The sequence below is a fragment of the Salvelinus fontinalis genome, chromosome 17 (genome assembly GCF_029448725.1).
Source record: "Salvelinus fontinalis isolate EN_2023a chromosome 17, ASM2944872v1, whole genome shotgun sequence".
NCBI classification, from domain to species: Eukaryota; Metazoa; Chordata; class Actinopteri; order Salmoniformes; family Salmonidae; genus Salvelinus; species Salvelinus fontinalis.
This window is the reverse complement of record NC_074681.1, coordinates 23,508,224-23,525,882: the sequence shown is the minus strand read 5'-3', so window position 1 is coordinate 23,525,882 and position 17,659 is coordinate 23,508,224. Positions and strand designations below refer to the sequence as shown.

The 17,659-nt window shown below is 41.7% G+C and overlaps 1 protein-coding gene across 6 annotated transcripts; it reads right to left on the bottom strand.

Moving 5' to 3' along the window:
* Nucleotides 1-2,741: 2,741 nt before the first annotated feature.
* Nucleotides 2,742-15,929, bottom strand: LOC129813997 (BTB/POZ domain-containing protein KCTD1). 6 transcript variants are annotated; one of them, XM_055866698.1, is made up of 7 exons: nt 15,536-15,928; nt 15,280-15,355; nt 14,490-14,639; nt 9,704-9,882; nt 8,422-8,566; nt 7,243-7,548; nt 2,742-4,190 (listed from the first exon to the last, which is right to left on the bottom strand). In XM_055866698.1, exons 3-7 carry the CDS (start codon nt 14,517-14,519, stop codon nt 4,026-4,028), a joined length of 825 nt encoding a protein of 274 aa, XP_055722673.1. In that variant the 5' UTR covers nt 14,520-14,639; nt 15,280-15,355; nt 15,536-15,928; the 3' UTR covers nt 2,742-4,025. The 6 variants fall into 6 exon arrangements, with proteins under 6 accessions (XP_055722673.1, XP_055722672.1, XP_055722674.1 ...); XM_055866697.1 differs by lacking the exon at nt 15,536-15,928 and having other exon boundaries at nt 15,280-15,529; XM_055866699.1 differs by lacking the exons at nt 15,280-15,355; nt 15,536-15,928 and adding an exon at nt 14,789-15,253.
* Between the last annotated feature and the right edge of the window lie 1,730 nt (nt 15,930-17,659).

The window sequence follows — 17,659 nt, the reverse complement described above, 5'->3', positions numbered from 1 at the left end:
ATAAACGCCCCAACCAGCACTGTCAACCAATCGTGTTCACGTGGTCATGCGGTTGCTAAACTAATCGTCACGCAATCCCTTCTCTAAATCAGTGTCGAGAAAAGTGACTATTTTCATCAAAAGTACACAATGTCACGATTTTAAAGCTATACAATATTACGATTCTAAAGCTATACAATATTACAGGTAGCAAGTTAGTCTCACATGTCGGAAAATATTTGTGATGTTGAACTTCTTATTGACGAAATATGTGCTCATGTTGGGTATTTTAGCTAGCGCCCAATAGACTCCCGTTCACTCCTTGAAGGAGAGACCTCCTTGTCCTAGAATCGTCCAGAATGCACCATTGACGTAGCATGGGCAGCGTTTCCCAATCTCCTCAAAAGTATATCTGCCATTGCAAATGTCAGACTCCAGTCTGTTAATCACGTCGATCTGCAGGTTGAACATGGTGAGATTGTAGACACCTAAATTGATAGTTTGTTTAGGCAATTTTACAGCTAACTAGCTACTTTACATGCTGATATGGTCTTTGGTATTATTGTGTTTAGCTACGTTTGCTAGCTACCTCGCTAGCCAGCCAGCACGCCCGTTGACAGAGCATTGCATTGTGGATTATTTAGTTGACTTGAGCTGCAACAGTTTTCTAAAATTATTTTCCATGTAGCTACCAAACTTATAACACAAATTAAACATATGATCACAAAAAATACATGTTCTCAGTGTTATTCAACACTATATTAAAGGAATATCCTTTAACCTGTTGGGGATGGGGGCGCTGTTTAGACTATTTATGCTAATGTGGCTAATTTTTTAAACGGCTTCCCACAAAATCCTTGATCGTACAATATGCATATTATTATTATTATTGGATAGAAAACAGTCTATAGTTTCTATAGGAGTTGAAATTTTGTCTCTAAGTGGAACAGAGCCCATTCTACAGCAATTTCCCTGACATGGAGTCAGATTTGAGAAACGTTGGCCACTTTTCTGAAGTCATTTAAACGGGCACTGTCGTTGCTATGACTATACGGACACTTCTTACGTCTTCCCCTGGATGCCTTTACGTGATGACGATTCCAACGGGCTCGATTGCTCGTTCACAGGCCCTACAAATGAAAAAAACCTTTAGCTAGCAAGTCTTTTCTTGCTGCGTAACGCGCGTGGAAGACACCGACCCTCTCCTGTTCCAAGCATTAGTTTAGCCTGTTATATTTCTCCGGTCATCTTTTCACTCGTTATAGGAGTTACAAACATCACAAAGTAGTTAATTTAAAGCGTTTTATAGCAATTTATATCCGTTTAGTGCGATTTTGTGACATTTATTTTTGCAACGATGTGAAAAGTTGGACACGCTTTTCAGTTCATCCCGAACGTAGTTGACATTTCCACATGGCAAGAGGACAGCTTTCCACCAAAAGACGATTTCTCCCAAGAAAGGATCCTTTGCCCAAGATACTGATGGAAGAACAGCTCAAGGTAGGACATTTTTATTATGATAAATCGTGTTTCTGTCGAAACATTTTAGTGGCTTAGGACGCCATGTTTTTTGACGTAGCTTCGCTTGGCGCAAACTGTATTGAAAAGTAAGGATAAATTAAAAAATGTAATAACGCAATTGTATTAAGAATTAAATTGTCTATCAATCCCTGTCCACCCTATATTTTTTAGTCACGTTTATGAGTATTTATGTATAAGAGTAGATCACTGTCTAAGTGGCGCAAGGACAAATTCTGACCAGCCGAGTTACATTTCACATTGTCTAACCATGATTTTGGTGGCTAAATATAAACATTTTCGATCAAACTGTATATGCATGTTGTAATGTGATGTTACAGGAGTGTCATCGGAAGAATTCTGAGAAGGTTAGTGAAAAAATTAATATCTTTTGGCGATGTTGACTTTTATCGCTCACTTTGGCTAGAATCAATGCTGGGCTGCTAATTGCTATGTGCTAAGCTAATATAACGATTTATTGTGTTTTCGCTGTAAGACACTTAGAAAATCTGAAATATTGTCTGTATTCACAGGATCTGTGTCTTTCGATTCGTGTATGCTGTGTATTTTTACGAAATGTTTGATGATTAGTAGTTAGGTAAACACGTTGCTCATTGTAATTATTCTAGTCCATTTGTGATGGTGGGTGCAATTGTAAACTATGCCATATACCTGAAATATGCACTTTTTTCTAACAAAACCTATCCCATACCATAAATATGTTATCAGACTGTCATCTAATGAGTTTTTTTGTTGGTTAGGGGCTATAAATATCTTAGTTTAGCCGAATTGGTGATGGCTACTGGTGTTGGTGGACAAATAAAAGATGGTGGAATATGCTAATGTGTTTTTAGGTAATAGATGTACATCTTTACATATTGTGTCTTCCCTGTAAAACATTTTAAAAATCGGAAATGTTGACTGGATTCATAAGATCTGTGTCTTTCATTAGCTGTATTGGACTTTAATGTGTGAAAGTTAAATATTTTAAAAAAATATTTTTTTTGAATTTCGCGGCACTGGTTTTTCAGTGGGGGGGGGGGGGGTGTGCCGCTAGCGCCACGCTGATCCTAGACAGGTTAAGGGTGTGTGAAATTGATGAAATGCAAAGCAACAATCGATTTGTTGGCCTGGTTGTGTTGAATATACAACAAGAACCAACACCTATTCCATTATATCATGTACTATGATAAACACTCTAGTCTCTCTGTTAGCACCATAACACACAATGGATCAGCCATCAGTACAACTTCAGTTGAAGATTTATTTCACATTTTAGTGCTACATTCCTCTTTACTCAAATCTAGGGAGCGTAGGTAGATCACGTTAGAAATAGTTTATGATAATCAAACTTCACATCAATGGCCTAAGAATAAATCTTAAATTTGGGTCTTATACTATAAGCCTGATCTGTTCAGTCATTTATGAGGCAACATTATGCCAGTTAAAAAGGTGTCCATTTCAATGTAAAAAACAAAACATATACAATGGCAAATATCATTTACAGTAGGTCACTCAATAGGATCTTGAGGCTCCTCTGAATGAATCACCTCTGTTCTCTAGGTTTAGTACCCAAAACAGAGGCAATGCAGGGACATTTCTTACAATAATTTACTTAATCATTTTCTTTTAGTGAGTATAGAATGGTCTATGACATAAAATATTGATAATATTAATGTGAACTATATTTCATATTATAAAATCCAATAAGGTAACTTTGATTAAAGTAAAAACACTTCATTTCTATGTATCACGATACTTAACATCCTGTGTGAATAAGAGTGTGGATAATGTTTCATTCAGTTCTGTTAAAAATAATGGTGTTTATGCTAACCAAGATCTTCTCACAACACCATGATGTATAGCACTGTTTGTCTGCCTCTAGCAACACAGTGAACGTTTTTATAGTATGGGAGAAAAATTCGACTTGGTAAATATGCCAATGGGTAAATAAAAACTGCAAATCACTAGTGAATGGCCTTGCACTACATGTGCGATCAAACCATTTACATTTTGTACGGTCTTAATCATGGAAATCATATCTAACCTAATGTAGGTTCAAAGTTTTAAAACAAACTTTATTTGGGGACCCTGGGAAAGTATTAATCCTTTTTTATATATTTTGATGGGGCGGGGCATGAACAATCACAAATATCCTTGAGATATCAACTTATCAAAATGTTCTGTATCTTCTTATGGCAAAAAAAAACTCCTGTCGCACCTTGGTCACTCTTTCTCTGTGGTTCTTCAAGTAAAAAAAATGTTTAATGACAAACAAACAAAACGATAAAGCTGCATTCGCGTGCTAGTCGGAGCTAGGAAACTCAGACATTTCCGACATGCAAAGTGGTTGTAATTATACACGTGCCACGTTCAACCAGTTAGCAAGTAGTAGATTTCAGAGTTTCCTAGTACTAATTAGCACATGAGTGCAGTATTATACCCAGAATCCACAGAGCTCTGCTGCGTCCCATCTAGTGCTTGGCTGCCACCGGAAAAAAGTCTAGCGCCCCAGGTGTCTGGGAGGTCTAGTCCAGCTGCTCCTGTTTTATACGGTTTGAGTTAGGCCCTCCTCGCTGGCCTGCCCTCCTCAGTTCCCTCCTCAGGACGTACTCGCTGAACTGGGATGAGTCCACGCCCCCTCCGCAGGATCCGGCGATCTCAAAGCCACGCTGCTGCAGACGCTCCAATACCTGGTGGACACAAGGAGAGAAGGGGTGTTGAGGTAACATGATAGCTAACACTGTTTAGATATTATACACAGATACATGTAGCTGTCCTGAAGAGAAGGGAGAGAGATGAGAAACACGTGTTTTCCCGTCACACAGAGAACCAATGCTCTGAACATCATGTTAGAGCAGGTAGTATTAAGTAGTAATAAACAAACTCAGTGACATGTGACCAAGTCTAGCACAAGAGAAAGGGAGTGGCATTAGAGATGATAGAACCGAGAATATAGAAAAAGAATAATGACAAGATAAATTAATGGATATACATTACCGCTCAAAAGTTTGTGGTCACTTAGAAATGTCCTTGTTTTTGAAAGGAAAGCATATTTTTTTTGTCCATTAAAATAACATAAAATTGATCAGAAATACAGTGGAGACATTGTTAATGTTGTAAATGACTATCGTAGTTGGAAACGGCAGATTTTTTTATGGAATATCTAAACTCAGCAAAAAAATAAACATCCCTTTTTCAGGACCCTGTCTTTAAAAAATAATTCGTAAAAATCCAAATACCTTCACAGATCTTCATTGTAAAAGGGTTTGAACACTGTTTCCCATGCTTGTTCAATAAAGCATAAACAATTAATGAACATGCACCTGTGGAACAGTCGTTAAGACACTTACAGCTTACAGACAGTAGGCAGTTAAGGTCACAGTTATGAAAACTTAGGACACTGAAGAGGCCTTTCTACGGACTCTGAAAAACACCAAAAGAAAGATGCCCAGGGTCCCTGCTCATCTGTGTGAACGTGCCTTAGGCATGCTGCAAGGAGGCATGAGGATTGCAGACCTGGCCAGGGCTATAAATTGTAATGTCCGTAACGTGAGACACCGAAGACCGCACTACAGGGAGACAGGACGGACAGCTGATCGTCCTCGCAGTGGCAGGCCACGTGTAACACCTGCACAGGATCGGTACATCCAAACATCACACGTGCGGGACAGGTACAGAATGGCAACAATAACTGCCCGAGTTACACCAGGAATGCACAATCCTTCCATCAGTGCTCAGACTGTTCGCAATAGGCTGAGAGAGGCTGGACTGAGGGCTTGTAGGCCTGTTGTAAGGCAGGTCCTCACCAGACAGACATCACCAGCAATGTTGTCACCTATGGCACAAACCATAGGTGGACCAGACAGCTGGCCAGACAGGACTGTCAAAAAGTGCTCTTCACTGATGAGTCACGGTTTGGTCTCACCAGGGGTGATGGTCAGATTAGCGTTTATCATTGAAGGAATGACCGTTACACCGAGGTCTGTACTCTGGAGCAGGATCGGTTTGGAGGTGGAGGGTCCGCCATGGTCTGGGGTGGTGTGTCACAGCATCATCGGACTGAGCTTGTCATCAATGCAGGCAATCTCAACGCTGTGCGTTACAGGGAAGACGTCATCCTCCCTTATGTGGTATCCTTCCTGCAGGCTCATCCTGACATGACCCTCCAGCATGACAATGCCACCAGACATACAGCTCGTTCTGTGCGTGATTTCCTGCAAGACAGGAATGTCAGTGTTCTGCCATGGCCAGCGAAGAGCCCGGATCTCAATCCCATTGAGCACGTCTGGGACCTGTTGAATCGGAGGGTGAGGGCTAGGGCCATTCCCCCCAGAAATGTCCAGGAACTTGCAAGTGCCTTGGTGGAAGAGTGGGGTAACATCTCACAGCAAGAACTGGCAAATCTGGTGCAGTCCATGAGGAGCTGCACTGCAGTACTTAATGCAGCTGGTGGCCACACCAGATACTGAATGTTACTTTTGATTTTGACCCCCCCTTTGTTCAGGGACACATTATTACATGTATGTTAGTCACGTCTGTGGAATTGTTCAGTTTATGTCTCAGTTGTTGAATATTATGGTCATACAAATATTTACACGTTAAGTTTGCTGAAAATAAAAGCAGTTGACAGTGAGGACGTTTCTTTTTTTGCTGAGTTTACATAGGCGTACAGAGGCTCATTATCAGCAACCATCACTCATGTGTTCCAATGGCACGTTGTGTTAGATAATCCAAGTTTATCAATTTAAAAGGCTAATTGATCATTAGAAAACCAATCTGCAATTATGTTAGCGCAGCTGAAAACTGTTGTTCTGATTAAAGAAGCAGTAAAACCTGCCTTCTTTAGACTAGTTGAGTATCTGGAGCATCAGCATGTGGATTCGATTACAGGCTCAAAATGGCCAGAAACAAAAACCTTTCTTCTGAAACTCATCAGTCTATTCTTGTACTGAGAAATGAAGGCTATTCCATGTGAGAAATTGGCAAGAAGCTGAAGATCTGTGCGTCTCTGCGCGTGCTTGCGTCTCTGCGCGTGCGTGGATTTGTCCCTGATCCTGCAGGCTTGCAGACATCTACAGACGTGTCCGGAGGGCAGCAGGATCACATTCCATCAAAGAGGCCCCAGGGAGCAGTAGGGCTTTTCTTTCTCTCGGTGCCACTTGGTTCAGTGTGGGCTGCTCAGCACGCCCTTCTCTCCCTCTGCCCCAGGCCAGAGCCCCGCCAGAACTACAAAGGTCCCCCCACTGCTGGCAGTCCCCCTCCCCACACACACCCTGCCTCCATTAGGCCCAGATACAGCACCCACCGCCAGCGTGCTTTAATAACCAAACAGAATTATGGGCCCTGCCTCGGGACAACCTGCCAGGGAGCTGAATGGAGCTCTCTCGCCACCTCTCTCTCTGTCTGTCCCTCTCTGTCTTGGTCCCTCTCTCCACTGCATCCACTTGAGTGGTTTGTGTATGAGAGAAAAGCTCCTGCAATATACAGTAAGGATGAGGAAACGTTGTCCTACATATTTAATAATGTCTCTGTGCTTTCATTTATTGATGCATCTCTGACTGAGACGATGGTTTCATCATAACTGATGAACATTTGTATCTAGCCTACTATACAACATCCATATTGGGTGAACATGAGTCTCCTTATCAAATCAAAGTTTATTTGTCACTTGTGCCGAATACAACAGGTGTAGTAGACCTTATAGTGGCCATGCCACACGTGTCTGGTGTCTTCAGCCCTCACCTGGACGGAGTTAAGGTGGCAGTATCCATTGAGCGGGAAGCGGATTACATGTGTGGAGTCGTGGTTCCAGCCCGCGTTGACGGAGTTGCACATGACGTCGCCAATCTCTGGGAACACGTCCTCAATGAGGGCTTTGTCTCCGCTCAGCGTGATTCTCTCTCCCAGGTCGGGTGCCACGCGTACCACCAGGCATTCGCAGGGGCGTGACACCCGGGCCAGGTCGCGGTCCTGGCGCCATCGCTCCAGCTCGGCCAGCATGGGCTGCAGCTGGAAGTACCGGGCCTCCTCGTACAGCAGGCTGTAGTCCTGCAGGGGGCAGCACAGAGGAGACGGGTCAGTGAGGATAGGACAAGTCAAGCTGAGGCAAAGGATGTCTCAATACTGTATTATGGCTTTCTTATCTCCTTTCCTCGGGTCTCATTTCGTTCATATGGGTGAAATAACTATTGGTTCCCAACACAATGCCTCCCCTTCTATGCCCTAGTAAAATAAATAGCCAACACAAAGGATGCTGGAAGAGTTCCATCAACCATAACAGGAATGAGAACAAACATGAATAATAGACATTCATACGAACAAACGGTGTGAAGACCAGGCAGGTATCTAGGCTACCAAAAAAACCACTGAGGCCTTGTGGGATATCTTACCCATAGGACCGAGGGGCTTTTCAATTTGACTCCTCAGTGTCACATCTGCACATTTGTCAGGGTGAATTTGGCCTCGGTCTGAACTTGGGCTAGTCTTTGCTTATTTTAGCTGATATCCTTTCCCCCTAATTGAGTCAGTGTGTGGACAGTCCATCAGATAATGTGATTATTTGTTTTCTCTGGGGGCAAGTTTGTAATTAAGGGCTAAATGACGCAAAAAGCTAGCAAACAGAATACAAATGTGTCACAGTGAGGATGAGTGATTCTTCTGGACACTCAGTACAGAACATACTACTGCAAAACTAAGGTCTCTAACACCTGATGTTTTAAGATGACTTTATCTAGAAACATAGGTATAAAAATAAAAGACTTTCAGGACTTGTAACTCCACACAGTATGTAATCTGTCAGCACCAATCCTAGGGAGACCAAGTACTGAGGGTTGCCCATGACTAAGGTGTCCACTTTTTTCCCCTGAACGTTTGGGGACTAGTGATGGCTAGCTGATTGATTGCAGTGGAAGGGACACTCACTTTGAAGTCGTCTGGGATGAGGAGCTTAGAGATCCTGAGGAAGTTGAGTATGTAGCGGAACATGTGTCCATCCCTGTCTATGAAGTAGTGCTGCTTCAGACTGTCCAACACTATGGGCTCTGTGCCGTCGAAGAGACGTCCGATTCTAGAGGAAGAGAAAGAAAAGCCAGAGACAGTTATTTGTTTTCCGTCAATATAGCATTTGTTATAGGGCCAAACAAACTAAGGCTACTGTTGAGTTGAGCTATACATTTTGAATTGACAGTACACCAGGTATGGTTTTGAGCACAGGGAAATATCACCTAATATGGCTACAGGACAGTGATTCATGTGCAGATTCTATGACTCACTGGATGTGGGTGAGCTCAGGAGTGTTTGATTTCTTTCACACCTTTGTTGAGTGATGCACACATTACTCTGCTCCACACAGAGAAAGAGAGTGGGAGAGATATAGGGAGGGAGGAAAAACAGAGCGCACGCGGAAGAAACAGACAGAAAGAGAGGAAGAGGGACAAACAGACAGAGAATGAGGGAAATAGAATGGGAGAAATAAATATAGAAATGAAGCGGCATGGATGAGATGAGAGCTATGCTGTGGTCTGATGGAGGGGTCAGGGCCAGCTGGTAGAGAGGTGCCCGAGGCAGGATGGCGCCCCGGGGGCCCGGCCTCAGGCTGCAGTGGCCCTCCTGCCTCCAGATGGCCCCGTGCCCTTTGGCCCTTTACTGCTGCTGGGACATCTGTCAGAATAACTGAGATGCTTTTGTCTGCAGTTCGGACTTTTGAGCCCTGCAAATGTTTACTGCTCAAAATAACTGAGGCAGTCTTGAAAAAAGGTGGCCATTTTGTATTTGGTATTGCGTGGAAATATTGTGATGATGCATAGTAATCAGGGTATTGTAGAATAGCCTTAATAATCATATGAGTTTGAATGTGAAAAAGTGTAATATCAAGCCCTGTGTTCAAATCCAATCTTTCCCACCTCATTCATCCATTTGAGTGCTGAATCATTGTGATTGGGTAAACTTTGACTTCTGAGCTGTCAAATTATGACATTATGCAGTCAGAGAGCTAATCCAGATAAACACGGCTGACATGATGGGCTAGGCTCATGATCTCACTTTCAACCTCTGAATCATCCCAAACCCCCTCTAAAGCCACATATGAAGGTCATAGATGAAAACACTGGCGTTTTGTACCTACAGGTACCAAAACAAAGACATAAGTTTAGTAATTTGCAATTGAGGAACTGCATTAATAGGAGAATTGGTCACATGCGCTTACCTGGACTCTGGGTACTTGGTTAACGTGGCCAGACTGCTGGTGTACATGTGTCCGCCCACGTCAATGTGCACAGGGGCATTGGACTTGGTGAGCTGGGCAGCCGTCGGGATGCCCTGGTTACTCAAGGGGGATGCTGGTGATCTGGTGATCATGGGCCTGGACATGCTGGAACGGTTATCCTAGCACAAATGAATGATTATCAACATGGTGGACAGCACAGACTGAAAAGTCAAGCCATGAAAATTATCTGTTTATAATATGGATGTAAATATGTATTTTTCCATTGGTAAATGTATTCTCCTCATCTTTCTGAAAAAATTGTTAAATAGTTGGCTAAGGTCCAACTCTTCGGTTCTGTCAGGACTGAGAGAATAGAGATCTCTGAGTTACACTAGCATGGTATTTCCTGACCTTGACTTGAATGTTACCAACCACACCCCCCCATATCTGTTGCGCATAATCATCTCCCAAAGCCAAATTAATTTCGAACAGCAATTTCACACACACACACACTGTAAAAGAGCAATAGTCGGTCTACATTTTAATAATGTAACAAGATTTAGAAGAAACGTTCCCTGCTAACCTAAAAACACAATTAGCTGGCAATATCTCTAATAGCAAACATAACAAATTGAGTTTCTCAACCACAAGTTCAAGACCCTCTGAACCAATAAGAAAAGAGGTCCATCTCTACACAATATGAAAACAATGTCATTGGATGGAGAAATGTAATGTTATAATTTTTTTTATTAAGTAGTAATTACACAGGGATGTGCAAAAAATAAAAAAATAAAAAAATAAATCGGGATTAAATCTAAAATTATATTTGCTCAGCTGAATCGATTTTATCAATGTGGGAAAATACATACAAGACAATTTGGCATTGATGATATTCACATCAAATAAATATCCAACAACTTCCACTACTGGTGGGTAGGCACTAGGAAGTAGACAAACAAAGCCCCTACAATGAAGTGCAACCATGTCACGTCGCAGGTAACTTGACCATAGTTTGCTGAAACGAATTGGCCTAAATCTCCGTTAGCCTACCTGCGCTGACAAAACTGTGGATGGTGAGGAAGACACAGAATGATCATTCTGCTTCAGTGATGCTGCAGGTAAGGGGTCGCCTCTTGAGTACATGAACGGAGGGTCCCCGCATTCCGCCGTTCGCATTGAGATTCGTTTCAGGGACGCGTGTACTACGGACTCGTCCAAAGAACTGATTGGACGCGGGCGCTTTCTCGTTTTCTGATGCGTTAAATCCATGACATCCGTTGCGTCCATTATCAAACCTGGCGCACGAAAAACAGGCTTCAAGTTGGAGATGCTGTGTGTTTCCACCTGCAGACTCCGGAGATGCGTTAATGGGTGACAGCAGTACACACAAGAGCGATGCTGTGGCAGTCACTGCAGCTTTTGCAATGGTGTATGGATAAGTCAAAGCCCCGAACATTAGCATTCTAGTGCCTCGGGGTTTCTTAAGGTTGTCGCTGTTTTAAAAGCAGGTATTGTCGCATTTACTGCATGTCTGCTAAAAGGTGTAGCATATCCTATAAATCGGACACCAGATTCAACATTGGACCTCCCCAAAACCACGACGCATACCTGGATTTGCGCCGTTGCCTTTGCCCTTTCTATTCCTCACCCTCCATTTCCTCCAGTCATCATTTGTTCCAGCTGCCTCAAGCACTAACAAAGACTGAACATTACTTTTCCATCTAGCCTGAAACCAGAAACTAAACCTTCTCCAGAAGTCTGGCAACAAGTCCTTGGTGAAAATACAAAGCTCACAGTAACACTAACAGTGCAGAGTATTCAGTGACTAACCAAATGACATCAAAACACAGCAGATACCAGTTTGTTTTTTGTTCGAGACAGATATATATAAACAGGCACACACACTAGCCTCCAGGGTGTTTTGGCAACCCTGGATGAACGCTTGACCTTTCCACAGACCCTTTTAGTCTGTAGCACACCATCTAAAAGACCTGTTTACTCACATAGTATTCTCCCAGAACAATGGGCCATATTCAGGAGGGCTGTTAAGATTGTGGTGGAGATTAAGAGCAAATGAAAACAGTGACCCTCCCACCCATTTTACATAAACTAGCAGGATCCTGATGTGTCACTGTTGTGGATACATTTCTACTTTCTTTCACACTGGCGTGTCTGTGATGGGCTTTTCTTTAGTCTTATCTCATTAATACTTATGTGCAGGTGCCCTTCTTGCATGTAGTCAGGTACCAACCATTCTCACACAGCCAAAAAAACAGCTCCCCGTATAAAGCATTATGGTTTTGGTATATACCAGAAAAATGCAGACTTCAAAGTCACTTCTAGACCTAATCTAAATGGCCAATCAGAGAGACACAGGCAATGACAATTTCACTTTCAAAAAGAGGTATAAAACATGTCCAAAGATGAACAGATCATATGATACCTTTGAATCCACAACATCAGACCTCTTATTGTAGTGTATACCAAACAGAATCTCAAAAAACATTGCATGTTAGATTCATGTTGGAAGTATTGGTGTTTACGACTACACTCTCCTGGGTTAGTTTCCCCAAAACATTCAGAAAATCCAATCCACTCTTAAAATAAGTTAAAATTGAATAAATTAATTAAAAACAACCGCAACTGGCATTAAAACATCCATGTTTTTACTTCTCAGTTTTGGCAGTGTGGGTGTCACACCTAGATACCCAATTAGCAATTAAGCCTGCCTTTGAGTGCAGGCCTCCACTGTGGTGTGTGATCCTGCCCTGATTTGCATGCAGTTCGTTTGTGCACGAGTTGATAAGCGCAGGCAGCCAGCCGCCATGCATAGTTTTAAAATTCAACTCCAGAATCCCTCTCGCAGAAGGCAGAGGGGCCCGCGGGGTGAACAAAGAGGAAATCACACGGCCACTCTTCAAAAGGGGGACCTGTGTAAGGCAGCCAGCAAAGTGCGTGGGATCACACTCAGAATGCAGGTAATTTGTTTCCCGACTAATTTGTGGGAGATGGTGTGTGTGGAGAAAGTAAGTCCTGTAAACCAGCTCACTGGAATTGGCTTTCCTCAAAGCCTCATCATGAAAGTGTAGAATCTGCTAAGAATCATGAATGTGTGTGTGTGCGCGCGCCATGGAGCAAGGGAGATAGAAAGGGAGCATAGGTCTGAGTACTTGTAGCACAACCACTTCATCCCAACTCAAATTAAAACCATGTCCTGTGCATTCTTTCTCAGGTTGACTACTCCTACCTTCAAACAGTCGGAGCACCCTTCACAAATCTAAAACATGTCTACCGTGGCATGGACCACCAGTAGGATTATGCGTAGCTATAACCCAGAATACTGAGGTGGTAAGATCATCAGTAGAACCTGACAAGCAACACAATGCAAAGCACCGCAATAACACGATGGCGTAATGCTATGTGTGGCCTGACACACTACACCCATTCCCTTCATCCCTTTTCCTTTCAGAACTGCTGCAGTCAGTCTTCCCACCTGTTGCCATTTTGAATAATCTAGGCCAACCACATAACTATGTGTATACAAAACACATGCTCTAACCTTTGTTAGTGGTTCAATGTTCCCTTGCTACACAAGTAACCAGCATTTATACTGCAAGAACACGCTAAACAAATGTAGAATTGCTGTCGCAAGTGACTTGCTTGTTTATCCTAGTCTGGTGTAATTGTGTTGACCGCATCCACACCCCAACCTGTTCAAACAAATCTGTAGTTGGCACAATGGATCAACGCTTTTGTTGTCGGACTGCACTCCGTTCCGGTGTTGTTTTCAACAAATACTTTACATGGTGTGTGTGGAACAAACATTGTTAACAATGTAATAAGGCTAAATGCACAAGAAGGAATATCGTAGGATCTTTTACCTCCCATCAAGTCCTAAAAATGTTAAACATGTAATAATCCAATAATGGGTGTAGCATCAGCCCTTTAAGAAGCCCTTATTTCCCATAGTGCAACTGTACCTTGTAATTTAGAACACTTTATGCACTTGGTGTAAATGGCCTGATTGGAAATGCCAAGTCACAGGTAGTCACTAGTCAAGTGTTTACAGGATGACAGTTGTGTCCACTTTTTTTGCCTATGGCCATTTAAAAAAAAGGTGCCCATTGTACATTTGGAGCTCCTCTCAGGTGTGACAAGAAGTGAAGCACATTACTCAAGTAGTAACTACATGGAAATGCATTTCATTTACTAGAAGAGGAAAAATGCTGAATGCTAACATGACTTATTGATATAGTTCTAATTGGGGATCCAAATCATAACCATGTCTGTTTACTTCTAAATTCTGTAAATAAGTGGACACTATAAAATGCAATGTGAGACATTGTGCCCTTTTAAGCAGATGCCAATGTTCTCGTCATAACAGCGCCCTCCAGTGAACGCTCCTACAGCCACGCATTTTACTCAAAAGTAAGGAATAGGAATACTTCACTGTTCCAACATCTGCGCGCGTTTTACTTTCTGGCATTAAAAGGTTGAGAATATTATTTTGTTACGTAATCACATGCATTGCACCAGTGTGTCTTGGTTAGAATGAGATAATTACATAGCGGGTGTCATAAAGGAGCACATAAACATCTGTGTAAACTTGTAGGATAACCGTACAAATCTGTTACCAGCAGCCTGTATACAGTTGGATTTAGATTGAACCTCTACTTGCCATTTGCCAAAGTTGCATTAGTGTTCATTGTGTCCATATATCATACTAGCAGGCTAATTTATTACAAAAACAATTTAAAATGTGAATTTGTACACTGATAATACTAACCATATATATCATGTTTTGTCTCCATAACATCACAGCTACAAAGATGCAAACATAGATCCAGACTTCCGCCCGGGAGTTTAATTATTTGCAGTGGCGCGTCTGTACCGTGGAATTCCCTGCGCACGGGTATAGGTCAGCCCCGCAAGAGATCTATATGGGAAGCAAAAGGAAAATACTGTAGCCTACATTTTGTCTTGGCTTACATAGATAGGGTTCTCGTTACAAAATGATGGCGAATACAATGAGATTATTCACAGAATCTGCATTGACGTGTGTTGAATAGGTACGTCCTGTCTTACAAAATAAGAAATCCCCTCCGGCAAAATTACTCCACAATGGCGTCTTTCATTAGCCAGATCTGGGGCACTCAGGAAATGAAACTGGTTTAGGACAAACGAATATAGGAAAAGCCTGTATGAAATGCCTAAACTCGGTTCGTAATAAGAGTGTGACAAGAAGTCCGACGGGGAAAACGGAGACGATAATGTGTTTGGGGCTGAAGTAGGCGAATGCGCCAGGAGCGAATTCACACGGGCGGATAGCTACGGTGTTTGCTCAACGAAGGTCGTACAATTCGGTGAAAATACAAATAAGCATTTGAAGCCAGTCATCGGCACTTTAACAAACATACAGTTGTTAAACACCGAACAATATCCAGGAAGTGGTTAAATATTTTTTGTTAGAACTATGGTGCTCATCGCCTGGCACATGCGTAAAAGCGGCTGCGCCTTGAATGTCCCAGTCAAACCAGCCTCGGAAATATTAGCAAACCAAATAATTCTCTGCTTACCTGAAACATGGATGGGCATAAAGTATCTTTTTGAGAACCCTTTCCCTCCGATTTCGCCTGCGAGCTGCTTCCCTTCCTACACCGGTGAGAAATGCAATAGCTTGGCTAAGGTAGACAGAACAAAATACAGAGAGTACTTGCTCCAGGGCTCCGAAACCCCTCAAGGCAAAGATCAGGATACAATTAGCTCATGTCTCTATCCCAGTCTAAACCAATCTCCACAATAAAACTCCGAGCTAAAGAGCAGATCACTTACAGCACTGCGTCGGCCTTTCTGGAAATTGTATTTTATATTTCTTCATAAAATCGTATAAAGATATCTTGCTATTTTTTCGGCATACAACATCCTCGCCCATTGCCTTCCTCTCGCACAGAAAAGCAGATTTTAATCGTTATGATTAGTTTTGATGTAACATTCCCGCGGGCGATTTCTGTAAATGGATGAAGTGTTTCTTTGCCAGGGAGGAAAAGCAGCAGCAGATGATAATTATATAGATTGTTGGTTGAGTCTTTTTTTCTTTTTTTTCTTCCAAACGTGTCGTCTAAGATATGGAGCTCAACTATAAATGGACACCGCATGTGCATCACACAACTAGTTGATTACAATCAACTTTTTTAAATCGATGGATTCTAATGGAAAATCGACACTTCCTTTTATTATTATTATTTCTTTGGCCAACCTCCCAAATGACGTAGTTATATAAATAAGCACTTGCAGCCTGCTTTGCCCCAATCAAGTATGAATCAGCGCCTGGGGCTGATGCACGAGCTCATTTTAAACGTTCAACCATGCATAATTTCAGGAAAATTGAGGCTCTTAAGCTTTTAGTATCAAACTGCGGGATATTGACAGCAAAGGGCATTATGCCATCTGAGTGAAGTTCTTGCTTTCATTGATTTATATATATATAATGCAGAACATGACATTTTTACATTACCTGGATGTACAATCATTTTAATTATATCCTTATCTTTGACATGGCTTTTCCCTATAACAGAGGCACATGCCAGATATAACTTATTCACCCTACATTTTAGTATGAGAGAACCCCATCTACTGCATAGACATTAACACCAGTGTTGACCCCCCCCCCCCCTTTACAAATAAGCACAATAATAAAATAAAAATGATTCCATCCTCTCTCTCGCCCCCTGCTGTTAAAAGCACTAGTTGCTCTGAATGGGGAATACAAGGATCTCACGTTTATGCAAATATATTCACCATCGTAGGTTTCAGAATAATATGCAGTTAATTTCTCCATAACTGCAGCAGAAGTTTCTAATGATGTTGATGTTCATCTGCTGTGTCTGTCCTTCCTGGACTAAGCTATTCAAAACTCTAATGAGAAGAAAGGATGAATACAGTTGTGTAGCTAGTGCTTGACACATCATGACTGAAAGTCATAGGAATAGTATTGCTTGAAGATAGATATATTTCTGTTAAAGCATGTGCCTTTTAAGTAAACATTTTCCATGTACTCAAACATAGCTAGATGTGAACATCATATCATTGGGTTGTTCCACCTCAAAAGCACAAAAAATAGGATTTGACACCCACCATCTCAGATTGTTCTGATATCGTTTCTGTAGTTATTAACAAATACGACTAGCATTACTGAAACATTCTTTTTTTTAAATACAATTTGATCTCTGAGAAATTAAACTAATTGATTGCACCCAAATTGGCCATTTTAATTTATAGGATTCAATAAATATAGTACCCAGCATCCGATTTGGACCAAATTTCCTCCTACCAATGAGTAAGACACAAGGCACCCACGGACCCCCCCATGCCAATCCCACCCAAACAACCAGTATACCGTATCAGTTCTCTACGTTTGACAAGTAGTATGAAGCTGGCTTGTAGTATTGCTTCTGCATACAATGTAATCCATTACCATAATAAGTGTGAAAGTAGCAGGTTTTGACCAATAGATGCCGCGTTCCTGCTACTCTACTTATTAATCAAATGGCCACCCAGACTATTAATCAAATTTTACACTGCTGCTACTCTCTGTTTATTATCTATGCATAGTCACTTTACCGCTACCGAAATGTACAAATTACCTCGACTAACCTGTACCCCCTGTATATAGCCTCGGTATTGTTATGTATTTTATTGTGTTATTTTTTATAATTTTTTAAACTTGAGTTTATTTAGTAAATATTTTCTTAACTCTATTTCTTGAAATTCATTGTTGGTTAAGGGCTTGTAAGTAAGCATTTCACATTAAGGTCTACACCTGTTGTATTCGGCGCATGTGACAATAAAATTTGATTTGATTTATACAGCCACACTCTTTTTTTTATCCATTTTGCTGGTCTATTGTGTTTATTAATATATCACAACATTTATTTTGCAACTTTGGGTAGAAAACCA